This window comes from Mixophyes fleayi, chromosome 2 (assembly GCF_038048845.1).
Source record: "Mixophyes fleayi isolate aMixFle1 chromosome 2, aMixFle1.hap1, whole genome shotgun sequence".
Taxonomy (NCBI): domain Eukaryota; kingdom Metazoa; phylum Chordata; class Amphibia; order Anura; family Limnodynastidae; genus Mixophyes; species Mixophyes fleayi.
In genome coordinates, this window is record NC_134403.1 from 134,842,231 (window position 1) to 134,864,399 (window position 22,169).

The 22,169-nt window shown below is 41.2% G+C and overlaps 1 protein-coding gene across 1 annotated transcript in view; it reads right to left on the reverse strand.

Annotated features, from left to right (window-relative positions):
• Positions 1–4,639: 4,639 nt before the first annotated feature.
• Positions 4,640–22,169, reverse strand: part of CARS2 (cysteinyl-tRNA synthetase 2, mitochondrial) — a 76,933-nt gene continuing 59,403 nt past the window's right edge. The window contains exons 13-15 of the mRNA XM_075200015.1: positions 8,266–8,364; positions 5,749–6,006; positions 4,640–4,765 (exon numbers count right to left, since the gene is read on the reverse strand). Of these exons, the coding sequence (XP_075056116.1) occupies positions 4,712–4,765; positions 5,749–6,006; positions 8,266–8,364 (411 nt within the window). The 3' untranslated portion in view covers positions 4,640–4,711. The remainder of the gene's footprint in view (positions 4,766–5,748; positions 6,007–8,265; positions 8,365–22,169) is intronic.

Here is a 22,169-nt window from a genome sequence, read left to right on the forward strand (position 1 = left end):
CCTGAGGACTGTGTTTGAGAAATACTGCTTTAGAACACATGGTAATATTTGGAGGCATTCTGGGTTTCGTTGTTGACACAATAGCTGGGTTGCAAAATTTGATTGTAATAATACACAGCCCTTTGTGCAAGAAAGGTTACTATATACAACCACTTCAATGATACCTCACTGACAACTTTCACCAGCAACTTGGTGATGCACTTAACTGGACATATTTCACAAGTGCAGATAATAAAACTGTTCCATTGCCCTTTAATGTTTCATCAAAAACCCCATTATTTAAAGCAAAAAAATCAAACAACATTGTTATTCTTGTTGAACAGAAAGGTACTCCTAAGCCGAAGTGATGCTATCTTCTAGTTTTTGTTTGGTAAAGACCAGTTATTCTCAGGGAAACATCTACTGTAACCATTGATACTGCCAACATCCAAGTTCTGGCAATAGGCTGCATGCTAAATGTAAAGATACAGGGCCTGATTAATGTTCAGACGCAACTTTTGCGTAGTTCCGACCACCTTCAAATCCAAGTAGATTTTAAAACAAGTTTCCATTTAAATCTGGGTGTAAGTATGCTCTCCCTAAATATCACTTGCCTTATGTGGCCATCTAGAACAGACTGCAGTATACGCACGTGTCTGTTCAATAAAAGGTCATATCAGGGGACATAATCATTTATTTTATAATGAAAAAAATAACAGTATAAACATTAAACAAAATATGGCTTTACATTTTTTTTTTTTATAACATACATCAATATGCATATAATATGTACTGTACATACAATGTGCTTATATTGTCAATTCTCAATACACATTTTCTTTGCTACCTAGTGGCACGCATACATACGCTTTCCCAACAACCAGAACAGTGAGAATTATATTGCCTGTTATCAAACAGCAAATCTACATTAAGTGAGCCACTGCCCAAGTATAAAAGTGGAGTTGTATCACGTATTCTTTTCCAATAACCGTGCTGGCTACCTGTTTGGCCCCATTCCCTACAGTAGAACAAATTCTGCTGGTGGCACACCAGACATTCACAGATACAGATAAGCAGTTCCCTAGTGGGTAATAACTGAAATAAGGTTGTCTGTCTTATGCGAATAAGCATTATTTGCAAAATAAGGTGGAAACTACTATTTTTTTTTTTTTTTTATTATTTTTTTTTTTTAATAAGCTCCATAATTCTGATGGCAATGTCTGTTGGAAAAAGAAGTCTCAGCAAAATGTGGAGAGTGCTAATTGCTGCTGAGGCATGCTTTAATCATACAGGCAGCATGCTGTTCAATCAGCAACACACTACTTGCAGAAGTAAGGACAGCCTTCCGCGGCAGACACACTGGATTGAGTGCATGACAGAAACACATGCAAGTAAAAACTGCACTTATATTTAAACTTCCACCCAGAATGTAATATTTAGATGGAAGTTGTAAAATATTTTTTTTTCATATGCTATTGGTTGACTTAAGTCACACCGAGAACATATCGTGATCTCATATGTCAGTTATTTGACCTTAATGAAGGCTCATTCTGCGAAGTCGGCTGAATCCTGCATGATCTTTGTACTGTGGCACTTTGGTGGATCAGCTCTGTATATTGCCTTAATGAATCCTCCTAAGCAGTTATGTATAGTAAGGTCAACCTCCTTTCCGATATTCTGTAAGATAACTCCTAAAGGCTACTGGAGACACTCCCCGACTAAAAAATATTTGATGAGATATTATAGTTATTGCTACAAGTCTATCACACTATGCAATCTAATTTGAGCTTGTTCAGAGATTGGATTGTCCAGTTCGATATTGAATGATGTGATATTTTAAGCATGTGTGGAAGGTAGATTTACTATAAAGTATGTTGTATTACACGAGTACAATAACATATTTGCACATGTGGTGTTAGTGGGGCCGCTGCGACTCCCTGGGTTTCCCTGCTGGCGTCCCAGCCGTCACTATGACGACCAAGACGTCGCTTCCGGTTTCTGCGTCACGGTTCCCTGGGCAACAACCAGGACGCTCCAGGCTCCCTGTCGGCACAACCAGCTGGCTGGGCGAACAGGTGGGCGTGCGCACAGGGCTCTTTAGGTTTAGCCAATCATGGCTATTCAGGTTTTCTAATTAGGAGGCAGTCTTATGTTTGGTCTGATTATTATGCAGCTGAGCACTGCATTACTATTGGCCACCAGCACTACTTCCATTAGGCTGAACCTGGGGTTACTGTGAAGGTTTCTCCTGATTGGCTCCTAGGACTATTTAAGGCAGTGAGGACTGAGCCTCACTGCCGGTTATAGCGTCCTGGCTCCAGTACTGCTGCCTGCTCGTGTTCTATTGTCTGGTGTTGAACCCGAGTTTGATTACCCGTGTATGACCTTTGCCTGTACCTGGATTCTGAACCTCTGCTAGTGACCCTAATCTATCGCCTGTCCCTGGATCCCGAACCTGTGCCTGTGACATTGACCTTTTGCCTGTACTCAACATCCTCTCTGGTGCTCTGTCCAGTCCGCTGATCTCTGGCCTGCCGCTACTCTGTGTGCTACCTCCTGTACCTGTGCGCTGCCATGTTAGCATAAACTTCTACTACTCTGAGCATAAGACCTGGGGGCATCCGAGTACCTGTGAGCATAACCAGTCTCTACGGGAAAGGCGGAGACCTCTTCTACCTGTTCTATGAGTTTATGCCGCACTGGTGGCCATAAAAGTGGACAGCTTTACTGCTAATATGTGCAAATAATTTTCTCTTCTGGGTGAACACAAGACTTCCTGCCCAGGAACACCCAATTCTTCTGTTTCAGCACTTGGTACGGCAAGCTTTGCCAGCGTTACTGGATATATGGAGAAGCTGTGCACTAGAGAAGGGCCGTAACTAGGGTTGTGAGAGAGGGGCGACCGCCCAGGGCGCAATGCATGAATATTTTTGGTTAAAATTGAAGTATGGGGGGCAGTAGTTTTCCTTCTCACCCCGGGAGAGAAAATTTTCTGTTACGGCTCTGCCCTAGGGTAACCATTTATAGTGAGCTTTCCTTTCTGAGGAGCTGGAACACAATACCATCGTGGCTGCCTACAAGAAGCTATAGAAAAAGTTAGATTTAATGGTAAAAAACAAACGGCCATTTATCATCCAAGCAAAATTCTTCTCCCCCCCCCAAAAGAAAATGCAAATGTTTTAATACCAGTTTTGGCAAATTAAAATTACTTTTTCTTAGACAAGGACTTCAAACAAATGTATTTCAAACATGTAAGTTTATAAATGGGCCCATTAAAAGTGGCCATTGCCATATTATCATAATTAGCAAATGTTTCTGCGAAGTTTGTGTTCTCCCCAGCAACTATCTTCTGGGGGCTCCACAGGCTGTTTTTACTTGCCGCCCGCCTCTTGGAGCCCAATAGTCTCCTATTATAACAGGAGAAACAATGGTTTATTCTACAATAACAGGCACTCCGTGAGCACTACAGTCAGCAGTGTGTGTGTTAGACCACTGACCACCAGACTGACCAGTCCTGGCAGGTGTGGGCAATAACCTCCAACATTTTTCATTATTATTCCAAAGTATTTACAACTACCCCCACCCGGGTACTTCTTAATGCCACCCGACCAGCAAAATGTTCCGGGGAGAACAGAGAGTTTATTAAAATATTCACTTACAAAATTAAATATGTTATAACATTATAGATGTGCTATTCTTATAAAGTTACATTGCTTTAAAATTTTCTTTAATCTAGCAATTCAATGAAATTACTTGATGAAAATAAAGTACATTTGTAAAACTTCAGTGGCAATGATGTTTAATTCACAAATAACGGTATATAAGTCAGTGAAACCATGTTAGTAAGAAAACATTTGAGAAGTTTCTCATTAATTCAAAACAGCAGACTATCCCATGTGTTGGATTCCAGTGGTCAATTGTTTTGATGCAGGTGATATCAGTGCAAGTTTTTAGGGTACTCTCATTCTCTAGGTTTTGTAGATCTTAGCAGGGTCTCTGGGTCAATATGGATGTTAACGCAACAAAACTCCTGCCCTAGTCTCCCTACTGACTATTACAAAGTGGTCTCCCCCAATCTTTGTTCTGTATATAACTATGCTATAACCAATGATTATTCTACCCATTTCTGTACCCAAGCCTGGCAGGGATCCCAATTTATTTTTATTTTTTTTATAAATTCCCACTTCATTGTTCAATGTTGATGAAAAAAATCCATTTTCTCCAGCTCTGACCACTCTGTCCTTTCAACTAGTAGTGATTGTACAGAGAGGAGACAAATTCCATTGTCTAGTAATTGGAGGCAGAGGCTATCATTTGTAGACTGAGGATATTATTATACCTGGAACATGCTGATCCCTTGCCCAGTGCAGCTCTCCGTTTAATAAACCAATGTGGATTACTTTCCAGTCTGGACATTACCTGGGAAAATCTATCTTATTTCACTTGGACTCACCTTCAGTCTCCAGTGCTCTTTGTCTGACTTACCTACAGAGGTAATCAATCCATCCTTTCTATTACCTGGGGGTGCAGGTTTACTAATCGGTCTAATTTAACTCCTATTAATACAGTCAGGCTAGGACACATGTTTAGCTCTATAGTCTAATGTAGAATGACAGGCAAATTAGAACATTTTTAGTAATAAACAATGCAATCTTTCTCATTTTCTATAAAAAAAATATGTTTTAATGAGAAATAAACATTTTTAAAATAAAATTCACATTATTTATCATTACTACTGGTCATCTTTATTATGTTGCAGTTCCCATGTAGACATATTTCCTCTGTCCTGGAAAAAAAATAATTAAAATGTTAAATAATATCCTTTTAATATACTTTAATCTCTTTCTGTATAAAATGTTCCATGAGGAACATTTTGTCTGAACTTAAACTATTTCAAATACCACATTGACCCAAACACAGCTATTTCTATTTTGGTCTGTCCCTTCATTATATAGGTACACGTACAGCCTTCCATACATACAATGATGTAGACAAAGTAATATGTAAGCATTAGTTCCCAAGTACTTAGACATCCTCATACAAACCAAGACTATTAGTAGCTAGTCATCCCAGAACAGTTTGGGTACAAAATCCTGGCAATGGAAATGTCGACATGAAAATGCCAACACCTCCATAATGCCTACATGCTGAAAATGTGACATTGTGATTGTCAACAGTAGAAATGTGGGCAATCACAAGGTCCACATTAAACAAGCAATGTCAGCACAAACCACAGTAATTAGAGTCGACATTTCCATTGCCGGGATTCTGACTACCACCGCCCAGAACATTGCAAGACTGTTATACATTAAACAGTGGCTATAAAATATTCACCCATTTGGCATTTTTTACATATAATCTTCTTACATCATGGAATTCAAATGGATTTATTAGGGAATTTTTATTCTATCTAAATATATATTTTTCACTACAAATAACAAAAAACGGACATTAATTAGATAAGTAACTTCTTTGTTTCCATACTTGGTCGAAGCACTTTTAGCTACAAGTGCAGCTGTGAGTGTATTTGGCCAAGTCTCTAACAGATTTACACATCTGGACCCCGTGGTTTTCACCCATTTGTCTTCGCAAACTACCAATGTTTGTAATATCCATCGAACTAAAGAACACTTAAAAGAATGCCACAGATTTTTGATGCGTTTTGGACTAGGCAACTCCAGGACAATTCATTTTTGTATTTAAGCCACTAAAATGTGGCTTTTGCTGTATGCTTTGTATAGATTTTTTTTTATTCCAAACAATACCAACCTTAATATTAATTCCATATCCAGCTAGATTCTGGCGCACTACGTCACATGCATGCATGAGAGGCTCTCTTTCTTTCATCATCCCTCTCCTCCTCTCCTTGTGCTGCTCCCTTTCTTCCTGAGAGAGAGCAGACTCTTGTCCCGGCTCTGCCATAGTATCTTCAGTTGTTAAGGCATAGTTACGCACTTTACGTCTGAAGTCTACAATTTCTTCAACCACATTGGAGAGAAGAGCAGACTGTTTGTCTTCTACTGCAACCTAGTCAAATCAGTAAGATAAACACCCAGTATTAATACTCATCGCTCAATGTTCAACACTGTAATCATCATCATCTATTTATTTATATAGTGCCACTAATTCCGCAGCGCTGTACAGAGAACTCATTCACATCAGTCCCTGCCCCATTGGAGCTTACAATATAAATCCCCTAACATACACACACACAGACCGAAAGAGACTAAGGGCGATTTAATAGCAGTCAATTAACCTACCAGTATGTTTTTGGAGTGTGGGAGGAAACCGGAGCACCTGGAGGAAACCCATGCAAACACGGCGAGAACATACAAACTCCTCACAGATAACACCATGGTTGGGAATAGAACTCATGACCCAGTGCTGTGAGGCAGAAGTGCTAACCACTAAGCCACTGTGCTGCCCAATGGATCAGGACTACAGTAGCAGTGTCCTCCAATTATACTGGCTACTAATTAAAAGCTGCTCCAATAGTGGATATGAACACCTTTACCTTCTGTTTTATGTAATTATATATCATTTTCTTATAGACCTTAATGTGTACAGTACATGTTAAGTTACACAAAGGGGATGGGGGGTGTAAGCACTGCTATGTTTCTTGTACACGAATGCCCAGTAGGAGTAGAGGCAGTGAGATTTTATCTTCTGAACACATACAGCACTTTAACTCTACTGCTTATAATAAATAATTGTACCTCTAGGGTCTAAGATAGTAAACATTCCTACTAATGTATCAGGCAGGCAGCCAGCAGAGAATGTTTTTGTAGGCAAGTCCTACTTACTATTTAAAAATGTCAAGGCAACAAAGTTTTGTCCCTTTTTAACAGTAAAAGCACCCCATCCTTAATGACATGAGCTGCAGTTGTCACAGGGAATAAACATTCACACGTAAACATGCAGCAATTTAGCGGAAAAAAATAATTCTCTAGCTCCATTATAAACACGTCTGACTAACTGTTGGGCTGAACTCGGACACAGATTTCAAAAAGGGCACACAAGAGTTAATGATCTGATCAGGTGTATGTCACAGAGTAGAAGTACGGCATAAATGTTCTAGAAATACAGACACAGAGTTCTGCACTGCTTAAGCTGAATCTGGGAAGGCAGCTAATGAGAGCCAAGTTCATCTAAGGCAAGGCACTCGCAGGGAGCCAGCTGTAAGCGAAACCTTCCATATGGCCTGTCATAGTAGTTTTGTTTTCAGTTGTAGATAAAATAAAGCCGACTTCTAGATTTTATTTTTGAGTATTGCTCGTTAGTATTTTGAGGTACTTACAAATAACTGTGTCACAGAACAGCCAATTATCCATGTACTGTAGCCACAAGAACAGCTTCTGTAGCACTGGGTATTATGAAGAGGAATCCTTGAAAATGTTTATATGGTGACTGCACTAAGACCTTTCTGTGAGAAATGAGCAGACTTGCAAGCATGCAAAAAACTCTCACTATTATCAAGTATAAGTTTTAATATCTAAAAGCCTGTCTAAAGATGCATTACCGTCTAGGAAAATATTATAGTGCGTGAGCAGCAAGACCAATCACAAGCCACCATTAAAGGATTGTGATATGCCCTCCAGCTCTGAGTGCCCCTCTGCCACCATTTAAAGATGATTATCTTTATTTATTTGGTGCTTCTGTATTAGAGAACCGTAAGGTTTGTGCTACCATGCACAGCATTGCTGGGGGTCATGCTGTGAGCTGGACTACCAGTGAGCCATCATACTTTGCACATGCTCGGAATGTTTCCATAAGGAATGCAGAGACTAAAAGGTACTTACAGACTAGGAACCTACATATATCTTGATGAATATTTGACATCCACACAGTATTTAAAAAAGGAAAATTGCTGACATCACAGAGATCCAAACTACCTTTGTTTTTTCTCTTACCACCGCTTTTGTTCAATTATTAACAAAAAAAGGCTCAATACATTAATGGTGAGAAGAATATGTACAACAAATTGAAAAAATATGCAATGTTTCTTAATTAGACAATTTAATTCTGAGCAATAGGCTGAATACATTGCAGCCATGTAACGTGGTTCTCATGTGTCTCAAGTTGTAAATGGCTAACCTGGCATCAATTTAAAATTTTTATTGTGCACACCGAAGAATATAAAAATGAAAGATTCAGGCAGATTACAGTTGCCTGGCTATGTGGCAAAGATACAAAATACCCTGGACTGACTGACTGATGATTATATCTGAAGTGCCTGGATGATGATGGTTTAGTGAGGAACAGTGTACTGAACACTATGGGTATTACCTGTTTCTGCAGCAATGAAATTCCCAATAGGTCCAGAAACTGCTCCACATAGGACACAATAGCACCGTAAACCAGAGGGCTACGAGCATGCTGTATACCCTGCATGGGATCACAAGGAAAAATATTAAAATCCTGCCATCCATCACCTAGATTTTAATATATAGTGTAAATTGTACACTGTGTTTGTAGAAAGCTAGTGTCCCACACCTAATCCTGTACCCAACTGATATTGTGAATATGACGTACACTGCAAGAAAGACTGGCTTGAGAGCAGCAGATGTGGTGCTACAGCCTTAAGGTAAAACCAGAAACGTTACAATGCTTTGTTTTCAAGCCACTGACCACCAGAATAATGTTGAAATTAGGGATGTGCACCGGCGACTTTTGAGGTCTCGTGTTTTGTGTTTTGGATCCGGATTTTCATTATTTTTGGGGTTCGGATTTCTCTCGCAAAACACTTGACGAAAGGTCTCGGTTCGGATTTAAGGTTTTGGATTCGGATTTTTTTTGGAAAAAACATAAAAAGTTTAAAAATCAAGTTTTTGGGCTTATTTTCACTCCTATGCTATTAGTAACCTCAATAACATTCAATAACAAGCATTTCCACTAATTTACAGTGTATTCTGAACACCTCACAATATAGTTATTAGTCCAAAACGTTGCAACGAGGTATCTTTCTGGACTGCGTAGAGGAGTGGGTCACCACAATATATATAATAAGAAAACCATCAACTTGTATGATTCGCACCAATAAATGTACCTGGACTGCGTAGAGGAGTGGGTCACCACAATATATATTAAAAACCCTGAACTTTTATGATTCGCACCAATAAATGTATCTGGACTGCGTAGAGGAGTGGGTCACCACAATATATATAATAAGAAAACCATCAACTTGTATGATTCGCACCAATAAATGTACCTGGACTGCGTAGAGGAGTGGGTCACCACAATATATATTAAAAACCCTGAACTTGTATGATTCGCACCAATAAATGTACCTGGACTGCGTAGAGGAGTGGGTCACCACAATATATATTAAAAACCCTGAACTTTTATGATTCGCACCAATAAATGTATCTGGACTGCGTAGAGGAGTGGGCACTGGGCACCACAATAAAATATATAAAAAACCTTCAACAGGTCTGCATTACACTGCACATACGGCTGCTCCTCCATCCTCTCTATCATATACATGTTGGAGTTTTAGCGTGTGACAACCTCTTGTTTTTGATAATGTCAGTGCATTTTGAATATTTTTCAATTTGCCCCACACCACTGAATGTACTTTATCTATGATACGCATCTATCTATCTTGACTGCATAGTGTGGTGGCCCCACCACCGTGGTACCGAGGCCACAATATAATTAAAAAACCCTCCACGGGTCAGAATTCCACCAAAAAAGGGTATGGACTGTGTAGTGTGGTGGCCCCGGTACACAATTTGGTACCGAGGCCACAATATAATTAAAAAATTGGGCATCAACTGTCACCGTTCTTTAATATCTGATACACCTAAATATGGACTGCACAGTGGAGTGGCCCCGGTAGTAAATTTGGTGCCGGGGCCACAATACCTCCTCCAACTTCCAAGTGTAGTGTTTATAAAGACAGACAGCGTCGAAGTGTTATTAGTTGACTTTCTTAACCCTAAAATTGTCCCTGTTGCAAATATTCGTGCAATGGACAGTTACTTTTTTATTGAAAGACTCAAGCTTTCAAGTGTAGTGTTTATAAAATATAAACAACAATACAGTAGTTTTAGAGCACGTCAATACCTCTTGTTTTAAATTATGACAGGGCATTTTACTTTTGGTTTAATTTCTTGAATTTGTTTAAATTTGGTTTTACTTTTTGAACATGGCAAACGACTGTTGATTGGTCATATAATGCAAAAAAAAAAGTTCCAAGATGGAATTGTCCTTGGGCCCTCACACCCACCCTTATGTTGTTGAAATAGGACATGCACACTTTAACAAACCAATCATTTCAGCGACAGGGCCTACCAAGCAACTTTGGCTGAAATGATTGGTTTGTTTGGGCCCCCACACCAAAAAAGCTATTCATCTCTCCCTGTACAGACTAAACAGGCTCTACTGAGGCAAGATGTCATCCTCATCCTCAACCTCTGATTCCTCTCCCCCTACAGTGTGTACTTCCTCCTCATCACACATTATCAATTCGTCCCCGCTGGACTCCACAACCACAGGTCCCTCTGTAGTATCTGGAGGGCAGTGCTGTACTTCATTGAGGAATTGATTATTCATTTTTATAAACATCATTTTTTCAACGTTGTGAGGAAGCAACCTCCTTCGCCGCTCACTGACCAGGTTCCCCGCTGCACTAAAAACTCTTTCCGAGTACACATTGGAGGGGGAACAACTCAGGTAAAATAGAGCCAGTTTGTACAGGGGCTTCCAAACTGCCTTTTTTTCCTGCCAGTAACAATATGGACTGTCTGACATGTCTACTTGGATGGTGTCAGCAAAGTAATCATCCACAATTTTTTCTATTGTGACAGCATCCAATGCAGCGAGAGTAGACATGTCTGCAATGGTTGGCAGGTCCTTCAGTCCGGACCAGATGTTATCAGCATCCCCGCCAGTGCCTCTTTTGGGAAAACTGAGCTTTTTCCTCGCAGCCATAGATGTGGAAGAAAATGAGGGTGGAGCTGTTGGCATGTCACGGTCCTCTTCAGAGGACAATCTCCTGACCAGCAGGTCTTTGCACCGCTGTAGACTTGTGTCCGCCGGAAACAGTGACACAACATACGCTTTAAACCGAGGATCGAGCACGGTGGCCAGAATGTATTCCTCTGACTTTAAAAGAGTGACCACCCTCGGATCCTGGCAAAGCGTACGAAGGGCTACATCCACAAGAGCTACATGCTTGGTGTAATCGCAATGGCTTACCAGCTCCTCCCTCACTTTCTCCAGCTGCTTCTGCAACAGCCTGATCAGGGGAATGACCTGACTCAAGCTGGCAGTGTCGGAACTGACTTCTCGTGTGGCAAGTTCAAATGGCTGCAGAACCTTGCACAACACGGAAATCAGTCTCCACTGCGCTTGACTGAGGCGCATCCCCACTCCTTTGCCTATGTCGTAGGTGGCTGTGTAGGCCTGAATGGCCTTTTGCTGCTCCTCCATCCTCTGCAGCATATAGAGGGTGGAGTTCCAGCGCGTCACAACCTCTTGTTTGAGGTGATGGCAGGGCAGGTTCATGCTTTTTTGATGTGCCTCTAGTCTGCGGTAGGCACTGGCTGAATGCCGAAAGTGTCCAGCAATTTTGCGCGCCACCGCAAGCATCTCCTGCACACCCCTGTCACTCTTGAGGTAATGCTGCACCACCAAATTAATGGTGTGGGCAAAACATGGGACGTGCTGGAAATTGCCCATATTTAATGCCCGCACAATGTTACTGGCATTGTCTGACACCACAAATCCCCATGAGAGTCTAAGTGGGGTAAGCCACTGGGAGATAATTTCCCTCATTTTCTCTAATATGTTGTCAGCGTTGTGCCTCTTATTAAAGCCTGTAATACACAATGTTGCCTGCCTTTGCACGAGCAGCCATTTTGTAGTTGCTGCTACTGATGCAGCTGTTGCTGTTGCTGCGGAAGGGGATGCATCTACCCAGTGGGCTGTCACAGTCATATAGTCCTTCGTTTGCCCAGAACCACTTGTCCACATGTCCGTGGTTAAGTGGACAGTGGGTACAACCGCATTTTTTAGAGCACTGAGGACACTTGATCGTACTTCTCTGTACATTTTTGGTATCGCCTGCCTAGTAAAGTGGAATCTCGACGGGATTTGGTACCGGGGACACAATACCTCCATCAACCCTCTAAATCCCACTCCACTGATGGCGGACACCGGGCGCACGTCTAACACCAACATTGCAGTTACAGCCGCAGTTATACGCTTTGCAATAGGGTGACTACTATCGTATTTTGTGGTCATGGCAAACGACTGTTGGACGGTCAATTGTTTTGTGAAAGACTTAGCGGTCTTACGACTTCCCCTCTGGGAAGATGACCGACTAACAGCAGCAACAGCAGCAGTGGCAGTAGTAGGCGTACCGCTGCAGGATTCCTCAGATGAATCCCGTATTGAGGAGGACTCAGTCTGGCTGCTGACTTGGGCTGCAGGACTGAATCTGATGGAGATTGTGGAGGAAGTTGACGAGGAGGGTGTTGCTGGTGTGTATCCAACTGGACCACGGGATTTAGGTGTCCCTGTACCGATGAGGGTCCTAGCCCCAGTTCCTGAACTAACCACTGAACTATGAAGGTTATTCAGGTGACGTATAAGGGAGGATGTTCCTAGGTGGGCAAGATCCTTACCCCTGCTTATTTGAGCTTTACATAAGCTACATATGGCCATACATTGGTTGTCTGGATTTGGATAAAAATAACTCCAGACCGAAGAGGTGCATTTTTTGGTCTTCTGACCAGGCATGACGATGGGCTTTTTCATCCCATGGACATCAGCTGTTTCCCCCCCTGGTGCCTCATTTACAATAACCACATCACCATCCTCATCATCAAGTTCCTCCACAGCGCCAGCTACATCATCAATAGGCTCCTCCCGAGCCACCTCTTCCCGTACAGTGATGGGAAGGTCAGGCTTGACAACCACCAACACTCTTGGAGTCACCTTGAGGATTTGTGATAATTTCTCTTTAGAAGGCAGAGTTGTTTGCTGTTTTGTTGCTGACAGCATAACTCTCTTCAATTTTTTGGAGGGGGGGGGAGGAGGAGGAGGGATAAGATCCGTGGGTGAAGCTGAACCACTAGTCATGAACACGGGCCAGGGCCTAAGCCGTTCCTTGCCACTCCGTGTCGTAAATGGCATATTGGCAACTTTACGTTTCTCCTCAGATGATTTTAAGTTTCTCTTTTTGCTACTTTTTCTTAACTTGGGCTTTTTGGATTTTACATGCCCGGTACTACGAGATTGGGCATCGGGCTTGGAAGACAACGTTGATGGCATTTCATCGTCTATGTCATGACTAGTGGCAGCAGCTTCAGCATTAGGAGGAAGTGGGTCTTGATCTTTCCCTACTTTATCCTCCAAATTTTTGGTCTCCATTATATGTAGCACAAGATACTGCAGAATGTGTGAACTTGGTAATATTGCAGTACCAATGGACTTATACTGCTGGATTGGTTTTGCAAATTTGGTTATAATTATATATATTTTTTTTAATTTTTAATTTTTTTTTACTTTTTTTTAATTTTTTAAAAACTTGGGAATAATGGGGAAATAACTATGCCCTTAGAAGCACAGAGCACAGGACACAGCACCACTGGACTGAACAGGACACGGCACAGGACCCAGCAGCACTACGGAACTCAGCAGGACAGAGCACAGGACACAGCACCACTGGACTGATACTGCAGAATGTGTGAACTTTGTAATATTGCAGTACCACTGGACTTTTACTGCTGAATGTGTGAACTTGGTAATATTGCAGTACCAATGGGCTTATACTGCAGGATTGGTTGTGCAAATTTTGTGGTAATTAAAAAAAATTAAATTCGTTTTTGGTATTTTTTTAAATAACTTTTTTTTATTTTTTTTAAACACAGGGGAATATTGGGGAAATAACTATGCCCTTAGAAGCACAGAGCACAGGACACAGCACCACTGGACTGAACAGGACACGGCACAGGACCCAGCAGCACCACTGACCTCAGAAGGACAGAGCACAGCACACAGCACCACTGGACTGATACTGCAGAACACAGCACAGCACAGCACAGAACTGCACAGCACAGCACAGAACTAAACAGCACAGCACGAGATCTACCAGGACAGAGGACCACCTAACACACCCTCCCTCTACCCTGATCAATGCCCGAGTGAAGATGGCGGCGACTAGCGGGGAATTTATAGGATCCGAGTATCGCGAGATCCGACAACGGGATTATGAGTCAGAGCCTCAGTTTCAGATTTGAATTTGGCGCCAATACCCGGATCTGTCTCGGATCGGCAACGTTCGGGTGGGCTCGGATTTCAGAAATCCGAGTGCGCTCATCTCTAGTTGAAATGCGATAAAGCTGCACAAGGGGTTGGAACGCCTAAAGTAACAACAACATATCATCCAAGTGTACCTTGTAAGTTATATCTATTGTGACTGGATTGTTAATGGAGAAGGATATAGGAAACTGTCCTGAATGGAAAATGGAACATGGACTTTATAAATGAGAACGGATGTAACACCATGGTTTGAACAAAGCTGCAACCAATATCCATGTGTATACACACTAAGGGATCAGTGATCTATAATTTAGCACATGTAAAGGAAGTTATGATCTTTTTAATTAAGCAATATATATCTTTCATAGAAATAGTTCATGTAGAAGCCAATTAGTTAAAAATGATTAACTACAGACCTTCATAGCTAAAGGTGTTCCAATTATAATAATGACCTATGTGTCAAAGGTGAGAGGGTTTACTTATGAAAACCCCTAAAAATAACTCCTGTATAGAGATAACATATATAGAGAGAGACAAGAACACAAGACATGTCTGGAGAGGAAGTTTTACAGATGTCTTTGTACAACTGATTGATGGTCTGCCATGTTTTCTGTATAAATATTAGTATACCAGTTTCAGTAAAACAGAACTGATTATTCCAGATAACTGTGTGTGTCTCAGATCAATTCTCCAGTGCGCACTTTATACCTGAATTAGAAGGGATTTTACAGGTGGCAAAAGGTCTATTGCCTTTAACACACATGATAGTGCTCCATTCATGACGGACCTCAGTGCATACATATATGCCTGTGTACACAAGCCACTCCCAGTGAAGATTTGTTCTAAAAAATATTTTTAAACTGGCTATAGGTCGAGTTCAGTTTTATTGATTTATTTTGAAGGGATTACCTTAATTTGGCTATTAACAAGCAATGCCTCTTACTTGGGCATATTACTCCATTGTACAACCCTGGGATTGGCAGCTAAATCTCCTGGCCACACAATAGAATAATTCCAGAAAAAGAAAGGGCAGCTAAGTTGGTGTTTTTATTGATCTAGACCAGGGGTGTCCAACCTTTTAGCTTCCCTGGGCCACATTGGAAGACGACGAGTTGGTTTGGGCCGCACATAAGATACACTAACAATAACGATAGCTGATCATCCAAAAAACCATAGAAAACATAGGTAACATATATATATATATATGTGAAAAAAAAAGTGAGATATATATATATAGATATATATATAGATATATATATATATATATATATATATATATATATATATATATATATATATATATATATATATATATATCACTTTTTTTTCAAATCCCCCTATACTTACCTTTCAATCGCCCTGTTCAAAAAATCCTCTCTAGTTATTATACTATAATCACTTTTTGTATTGTTTCGATGCAATATCAATAAAGTGCATTTAAGCCAGGCATTGTATATCAGGGTGCCCTGACCAGGCCTGCGGTACCTGACATATACATCACTGTGACCCCAAATTGTGACCTGTTTTGCTAATTACACCACTATGTTAGTTAAGGGATAACAACTTATAATGGGCCAAAGAGAATAATATATAATGCCCCATTAGTATTACAAGTAGAAGTATGTAGCAGGGAGATAAGGTCCATGATGCTCCAGGACCAGGCGATTTTTATTCACTGGTCAGCGTCCCTTGAAATAATAAAAAAAAAATCTCCCTTAACTTACCTTTTAATCGGCTTGTTTTCCTGTCCTCTTCTCTTCTTTTCTCCAATTCTGTGTTGCTGATTGTTCTTCTCGCGCGGGTGACTCCTCTGTGCTGCGCTCCGCAATGGATGTTGGGCGTGATGACATCACGCCTGACATTCGAGATGAACAAGAGGGTGGGTTGCGCTATCTTAATATGTATAAAGCAGCCAAAGATTAGAACCTGCAAATGGACAGGAGGGAATCCCTACCCTCCCAAAAAGGGTTGATACGTAGTATATCAGGTTCTGGGCGCTAGAGGTAAAGCACATGCTTTACCTCTAGCGCCCAGAACCTGATATACTACGTATCACGCCTGACATTCACTGCGAGCACCGCACGGAGGAGGAGACAAGGGAGGGAGGGAGCCGGAGTACTAGCTGACGTGACCGCAAGGTAAGTATTTTCTTTTCTTTTTTTTTGCAGGAATTTTTTTTCCATTAACAGTGCTGCCCCCTTGCCACAACCAAAACTCTTTCTGGGCCACATTTACAGGCGTGCTGGGCCACAGGTTGGACAACCCTGATCTAGACTGACTTGAAAGTGAAGGATTCTGCTCCTCATGACTATCCATCATCATCATTCTGTTTCTTAAAGGGGTTGTGCACTTTAGGAATATCCCTGATGAATTAATCCTCCCCCCTCTCTATAGCAAAGAGGGGGACAGGAAGTGAAGACCCAGGTAGTGATTGCCCTCTACTGTGAGCTAGGGACAGACTTAGCCCACCAGCAGTGAGAGCCTACTCTAAGCTTCAGGTAACAAGGTGGACTCCCAATACATATTGGGTATGTTTAATAAAGCATGGATTTCCAAAAGTGAACAACCCTTTTAAAGTCTGACCAATCCAGTTTTCAGCATCAGTTGGTCAAAGTTCAGACATATCCCTTCTTCTTTAGTCTTTTGTGGGTACTATTTTACCTCCTGAGATCAAGACAGTCGCAGATGCACAGTAACCCCCCCTCCCCCTAACAAGATACCAAAGTCATTTTTCTTTAATCTTAACTCTATTGGCTCTCAAAAGTGTATAATTGGTTCCTAAATTCATAACAATACCCCCCTTCTTTTACTATGTTTTAATGCTTGTAAATCACACAAAAATTGCATCCCTATTTGACATTGGCATCATCAAATGAATACAATGTTTTGTGCATTTTCCTGTACATGAAATGAGCAGAGCTAATATAGTGGCTGCGCTGAGATCTACGTGCCACCTTAGAGGAAAAAATACAGGTAATCATTTTAAGATCTTTGGGATATTTAGGAAATTGATTTTGTGAAGCTATTTAATTTGCATATTCCAAAAATTATTAATGGTGCTTTCCACTTTAAAAAAAAAAATAACAAAAATAAATAAATCTGATTTTACGAAATAAACTAAATAAAGAAGCAGGCCAATGTAGGCATCATAGAGAACTAGAGGATCATCAGATTTCCTGACATCTAGGAGGTAAATGGATCATACTCCGGTTTCTTCAACTCGCGGGAGTTCAGCGAGATGACAGCTAAAATTTAAAGCGGCGCTGCCTTGTAAAGGGAAACTTGCCTTCACAAGGCAGCGCCACTTTAAATTTTAGCTGTCATCTCGCCAAACTCCCGCGAGTTGAAATAACCGGAATATGATACATTTACCCCCTAGTGTCTTTGTGACAATTTTCAAGGCCCTAACAACATTTAATGAGTGAAGAGATCCCTCTTCCTCTGTAGACAAATTCTGGTCTATTGCTGGGATTAAATTGTCTTAATTTAATTGATAATTGGAAACCATCTTAGGTTAAAAAGATGGTCTCATATGAAGAACAGCGTCCTCTTCATGAAACACCAAGAACAATTTGCAAGCTAGAGCTTCCATCTCTGACACTCTCCAGCAACAAGGAGAGCAACCACCTATGAAGACCAAAGGGCAGAGCCTGTAACTGAAAGTCGCGGGACTGAACTGTAAACCTGAGAATGCATTGGTAACCTTCCCCGATTGGAACATGCAAGTAAGCATCCTTGATGTTCATGGATACCATGTACTTTAATGTTTTAAGGTTTAAAATTAGGTTTAAATAGAAACCTGTTTATTAATAATCACGTGTTGTGATCAATATGTGAATGGCTAGCCTCTTGGCCTGGTGCTTTTTCTGGTCCACAGCACTTCCAGAACAGCAGTGAAAAACATGAAGATTGAGCTGAGAAGATCCCAATCAGTAACTCCCCTCACCCAGGAATCTGAAGTGGAATTGAACCGGCAGAGTAGCAGATGGTTACCACTGCAGCTTCCCCTGGCTTGCAGGAATCTCTGTCATGAAGACAGTATGTCTGAGGGCTTTGCCATCTGTCTTTTCAAGCGTCAAGTCTGTTTATTTCTATACTGTTCTGCATGAGGAACTGAGAAGAAAACGTCAAGATCCTTCACCTCTGTCTTTACTGGCAACGCGAAAGGGCCGAAGCAGACCGCCAAGCTTTTGGTAGATTTACCGGAAGGAATCAACGCCTTCCTACAGGTTAATCTTATCCAATTCGGGGCTAAATAAGTCTTTTTTTTTTTTTTTTGACTCTGTGCCTGCCTCCCAAGTAGAGATGGGCGGGTCCGGTTCTCCGAGAACCGAACCCACCTGAACTTTGGGTATCCGAGTACCGAGCTGAGCAGCTCGGTACTCTCCCGCCCATTCCGAATCCAAATCGAGGCCGAACGTCATTGTGACGTCGTCGGATCTCGGGGCTCGGTTCTCGCGATACTTCAACTTTATAAATACACGCCTCCACAGCAATCCATCGCCATTTGACAGAGGGAGAGAGCAGGGTGTAGTCATAGGCTAATTAGAGCAGGGACAGAGAATACAATATTGTTCTTGCAATTGCTGTAACCAAAATCGCTAGTGCAGAGAGGAGGATAGAGGTTTATTATTTTTTCTTCATATTTGGCACTCCCCAGCGCTTTTGGGGTGTCCCCCATAATTGTGCATAAATATTTCTGGCTGTCAAAAGTCATATCTGTCAGCAGTATCTACTAAATAATTTTTAGCACTCCTCAGTGCTTTTGGGGTGTCCTCCCTAATTGTGCATTAATATTTCTGGCTGTCAAAAGTCATATCTGTCAGCAGTATCTACTAAATAATTTGTAGCACTCCTCAGTGCTTTTGGGGTGTCCTCCCTAATTGTGCATTAATATTTCTGGCTGTCAAAAGTCATAACTGTCAGCAGATTCTACTAAATAATTTTTAGCACTCCTCAGTGCTTTTGGGGTGTCCTCCCTAATTGTGCATTAATATTTCTGGCTGTCAAAAGTCATATCTGTCAGCAGTATCTACTAAATAATTTGTAGCACTCCTCAGTGCTTTTGGGGTGTCCTCCCTAATTGTGCATTAATATTTCTGGCTGTCAAAAGTCATATCTGTCAGCAGTATCTACTAAATAATTTTTAGCACTCCCCAGTGGTTTGTGCTCAGAATGGATTCAAAGCAGTCCACATATGATCTGAATGAGCAACCAGGTTCTGTCACCAGTCCTGATGTTAGTGTTCCCAGTACGTCATCTGGCCAAGGCGATGTCAAACAACAGAGTGTTTTCAAATTAGTGCAAAAAACAACAAAAAAAAATGTACTGTATTGAAGCGAAAAAGAAGTGTAACTGAGCAAAAGTTAAGTGACAATAAAAAAAAAATTGCAAGCATGCCATTCTACACACGCAGTGGCAAAGAGAGAATGAGGCCTTCACCTTTGGCTATTAGTGGCAGATCCCAAAAAGTTACCCAGCCTACAATTGGTGCACAACTACTGTTACACGTCAAAGCCGAGCTGCAAGATAACAGTGAGGCCTTACAGGAGAATATTTGCTCTGATTCACAAATGACAACAATCCCTGTGGAGAGTCCATCCAACAGTGGGATGTCTAATCGTGAGCATTCTGCTGATGTGTGCCTTAATAGCCCGAGTGTAGCCGGTGATACCCAAATTGAGGATCTCACTTTGGAATTAGAAGAGGATGAGGGGGAGATTTGTGTAGGCGACGAGGGCGCTAATGATGATGTTGATGATTATGATGCAGACAGATACCAAATTGCCTTTCTCAATTTCTATTTATATTCTAGATTATATAACGGCTGAATAGTTTTCTATTTTACTCCTAGTGGAGAGAGGATCTGATGCAGACAGATACCAAACTGCCGTTGTCCATTTCAATTTATATTGTACAGTATATAACGGCTGAATTTATTAGTATTTTATACAAGTGGAGGGGGGCCTAGAGAGACAGAAACCAAACTGGCTTTCTTCATGTCAATTAATATTGTACAGTCTATAATGGCTGAATTTTTTGTTTTTTTAAAAAAGTGGAGGGGGCCTATAGAGACAGAAAGCAAACTGTCTTTTTCCATTTCTTTACATATTTAACTATAAGTGTAGGGTGTAATATAGATTCAAAGACGATGGCTGCATTGCCAATATGCATAATGGAGAGGAAGACAATCTGTTTTGTGTGTAGAATAAATGAAGGCCTACCAACGAAGAATTAAACAGTTTTTTTGGATGATTTATTACCTCAACAATTAGATTACTTATCTCTAAAACAGTTGGAGCACTAAATTGGGTTATTTTAGGCACAAAAACATGTATTTTCCAACAAAATAGCAAAACAAAACCAACCAAAACCAAAACCAAAACACGCAATGGCGGTTTTGCAAAACCAAAACCAAAACACGACGGTAATCCAGATCCAAAACCGAATCCAAAACCAAAACACGGGGGTCAGTGACCATCTCTACTCCCAAGCCACAAGCGATAGGACTCAGTGAGCTGAGACCATCGTAGTTGAAATTCCGGAGATGATGATAAAGAAAGCAGCTCCATTTTATTTCTTTCAAAACTGCCAGGTTCCCTTGACTTCTCGCTGTCCTGGACGTGTAGTGCCTTCTGAACCACCCACACTAAATTATCCATCCCATGGCTTGCGGAATCCTTGTCAAAACACAAGGAATCCTCAATGTGTGAATATTTTGCTACCTTGCCTTGTTCTTGGGAGGAGCATTCGGAATCAGACTCTCCCAAGGACCGGACCAAGGCAGAACTCTTACATTTCCGAAATTTAGCCAGGTAAGAGTTCTCCAGAACCCTCTCAAAAAAGAGGAAATCTTAAGACTTTGCACTGTTTCAGGCAAGTATTGTGCCGAAACTGGTTCATCTTGTGGAGTCACTTAGGGATCAACTAGCCCCTGGTGAAACACACTGGAACGCATGTCCAATAAAAAAAGATGGAGACGAATCCCTTTGCCTAGAACAAGGGGATACATAGTGAGTTGAGCGAGCTCAAAAATAGACTGTGCTAGGGATTTATCCCTGCAGGCAGGTGCAACGTGACTGTCCACGTTGCAAGCTGTGCATGAGGGAATGAGGAGACAATTACCTTGCCGCTTCCCAGGTGCGTAGTCTGACACTGTAGCATCTGCCCATTGGTGTGGTGGCAGTGCTAGGACCTCAGTCAAAACCTGGTACTGAAGGGGACCACCAGGAACACATCACACTCATGGAGTGGGGAAGCGGTGGGAGGTGGGATAGGGATATGGAAGACTGAAGAGATCAAGACTAGTAATATTTGAAATACCAATACCTATTGTAGAATCTATATCCCCAGGGTCCAGTGTCCCCCACAAGATAGAGATGAGAGATTCTGAGAGTTTGTAATTGGAAGTAAAAAAAAATTGTTCTAACATATACACACATTATATACCACTCTCTACAGCCCCTTGTTTCCGTCTTGATTCTGATCTCTGTGTGGATAAACTATTGAAAACAGACAGTGCATGTTAGAAATTCCAGTGTGTTCAGCTAATTATATGCACAATGCAAAATAAAACTATAGTGTTGTATATGGATTTGATTTGCACAGGTATACCTTATAGTTTAACACAGTTTTTTTCGTGTAAGGTATTTTTTAGTTAAACTATAATGTTAAACTGCTAAGCACAAAGTAACTAATTTAAAGCATACGTAACTCACAAAAATAGGTACAGCCTTACAAGCCATCTCAAAAAGCCTGTGCTGCCTGCAGAGGAGTCAGCCTATTATAGAAACTATACCAAGTCTAAAGAACACATAAAAATACATCCAATACATGTTTGAGCTTAAAAGTCACAGCTTAAAGTGCTTTAGAACTAAAAGCAAACCATAGGGCACCCTTGAGCCTGCTGCTGTGGACAGCTG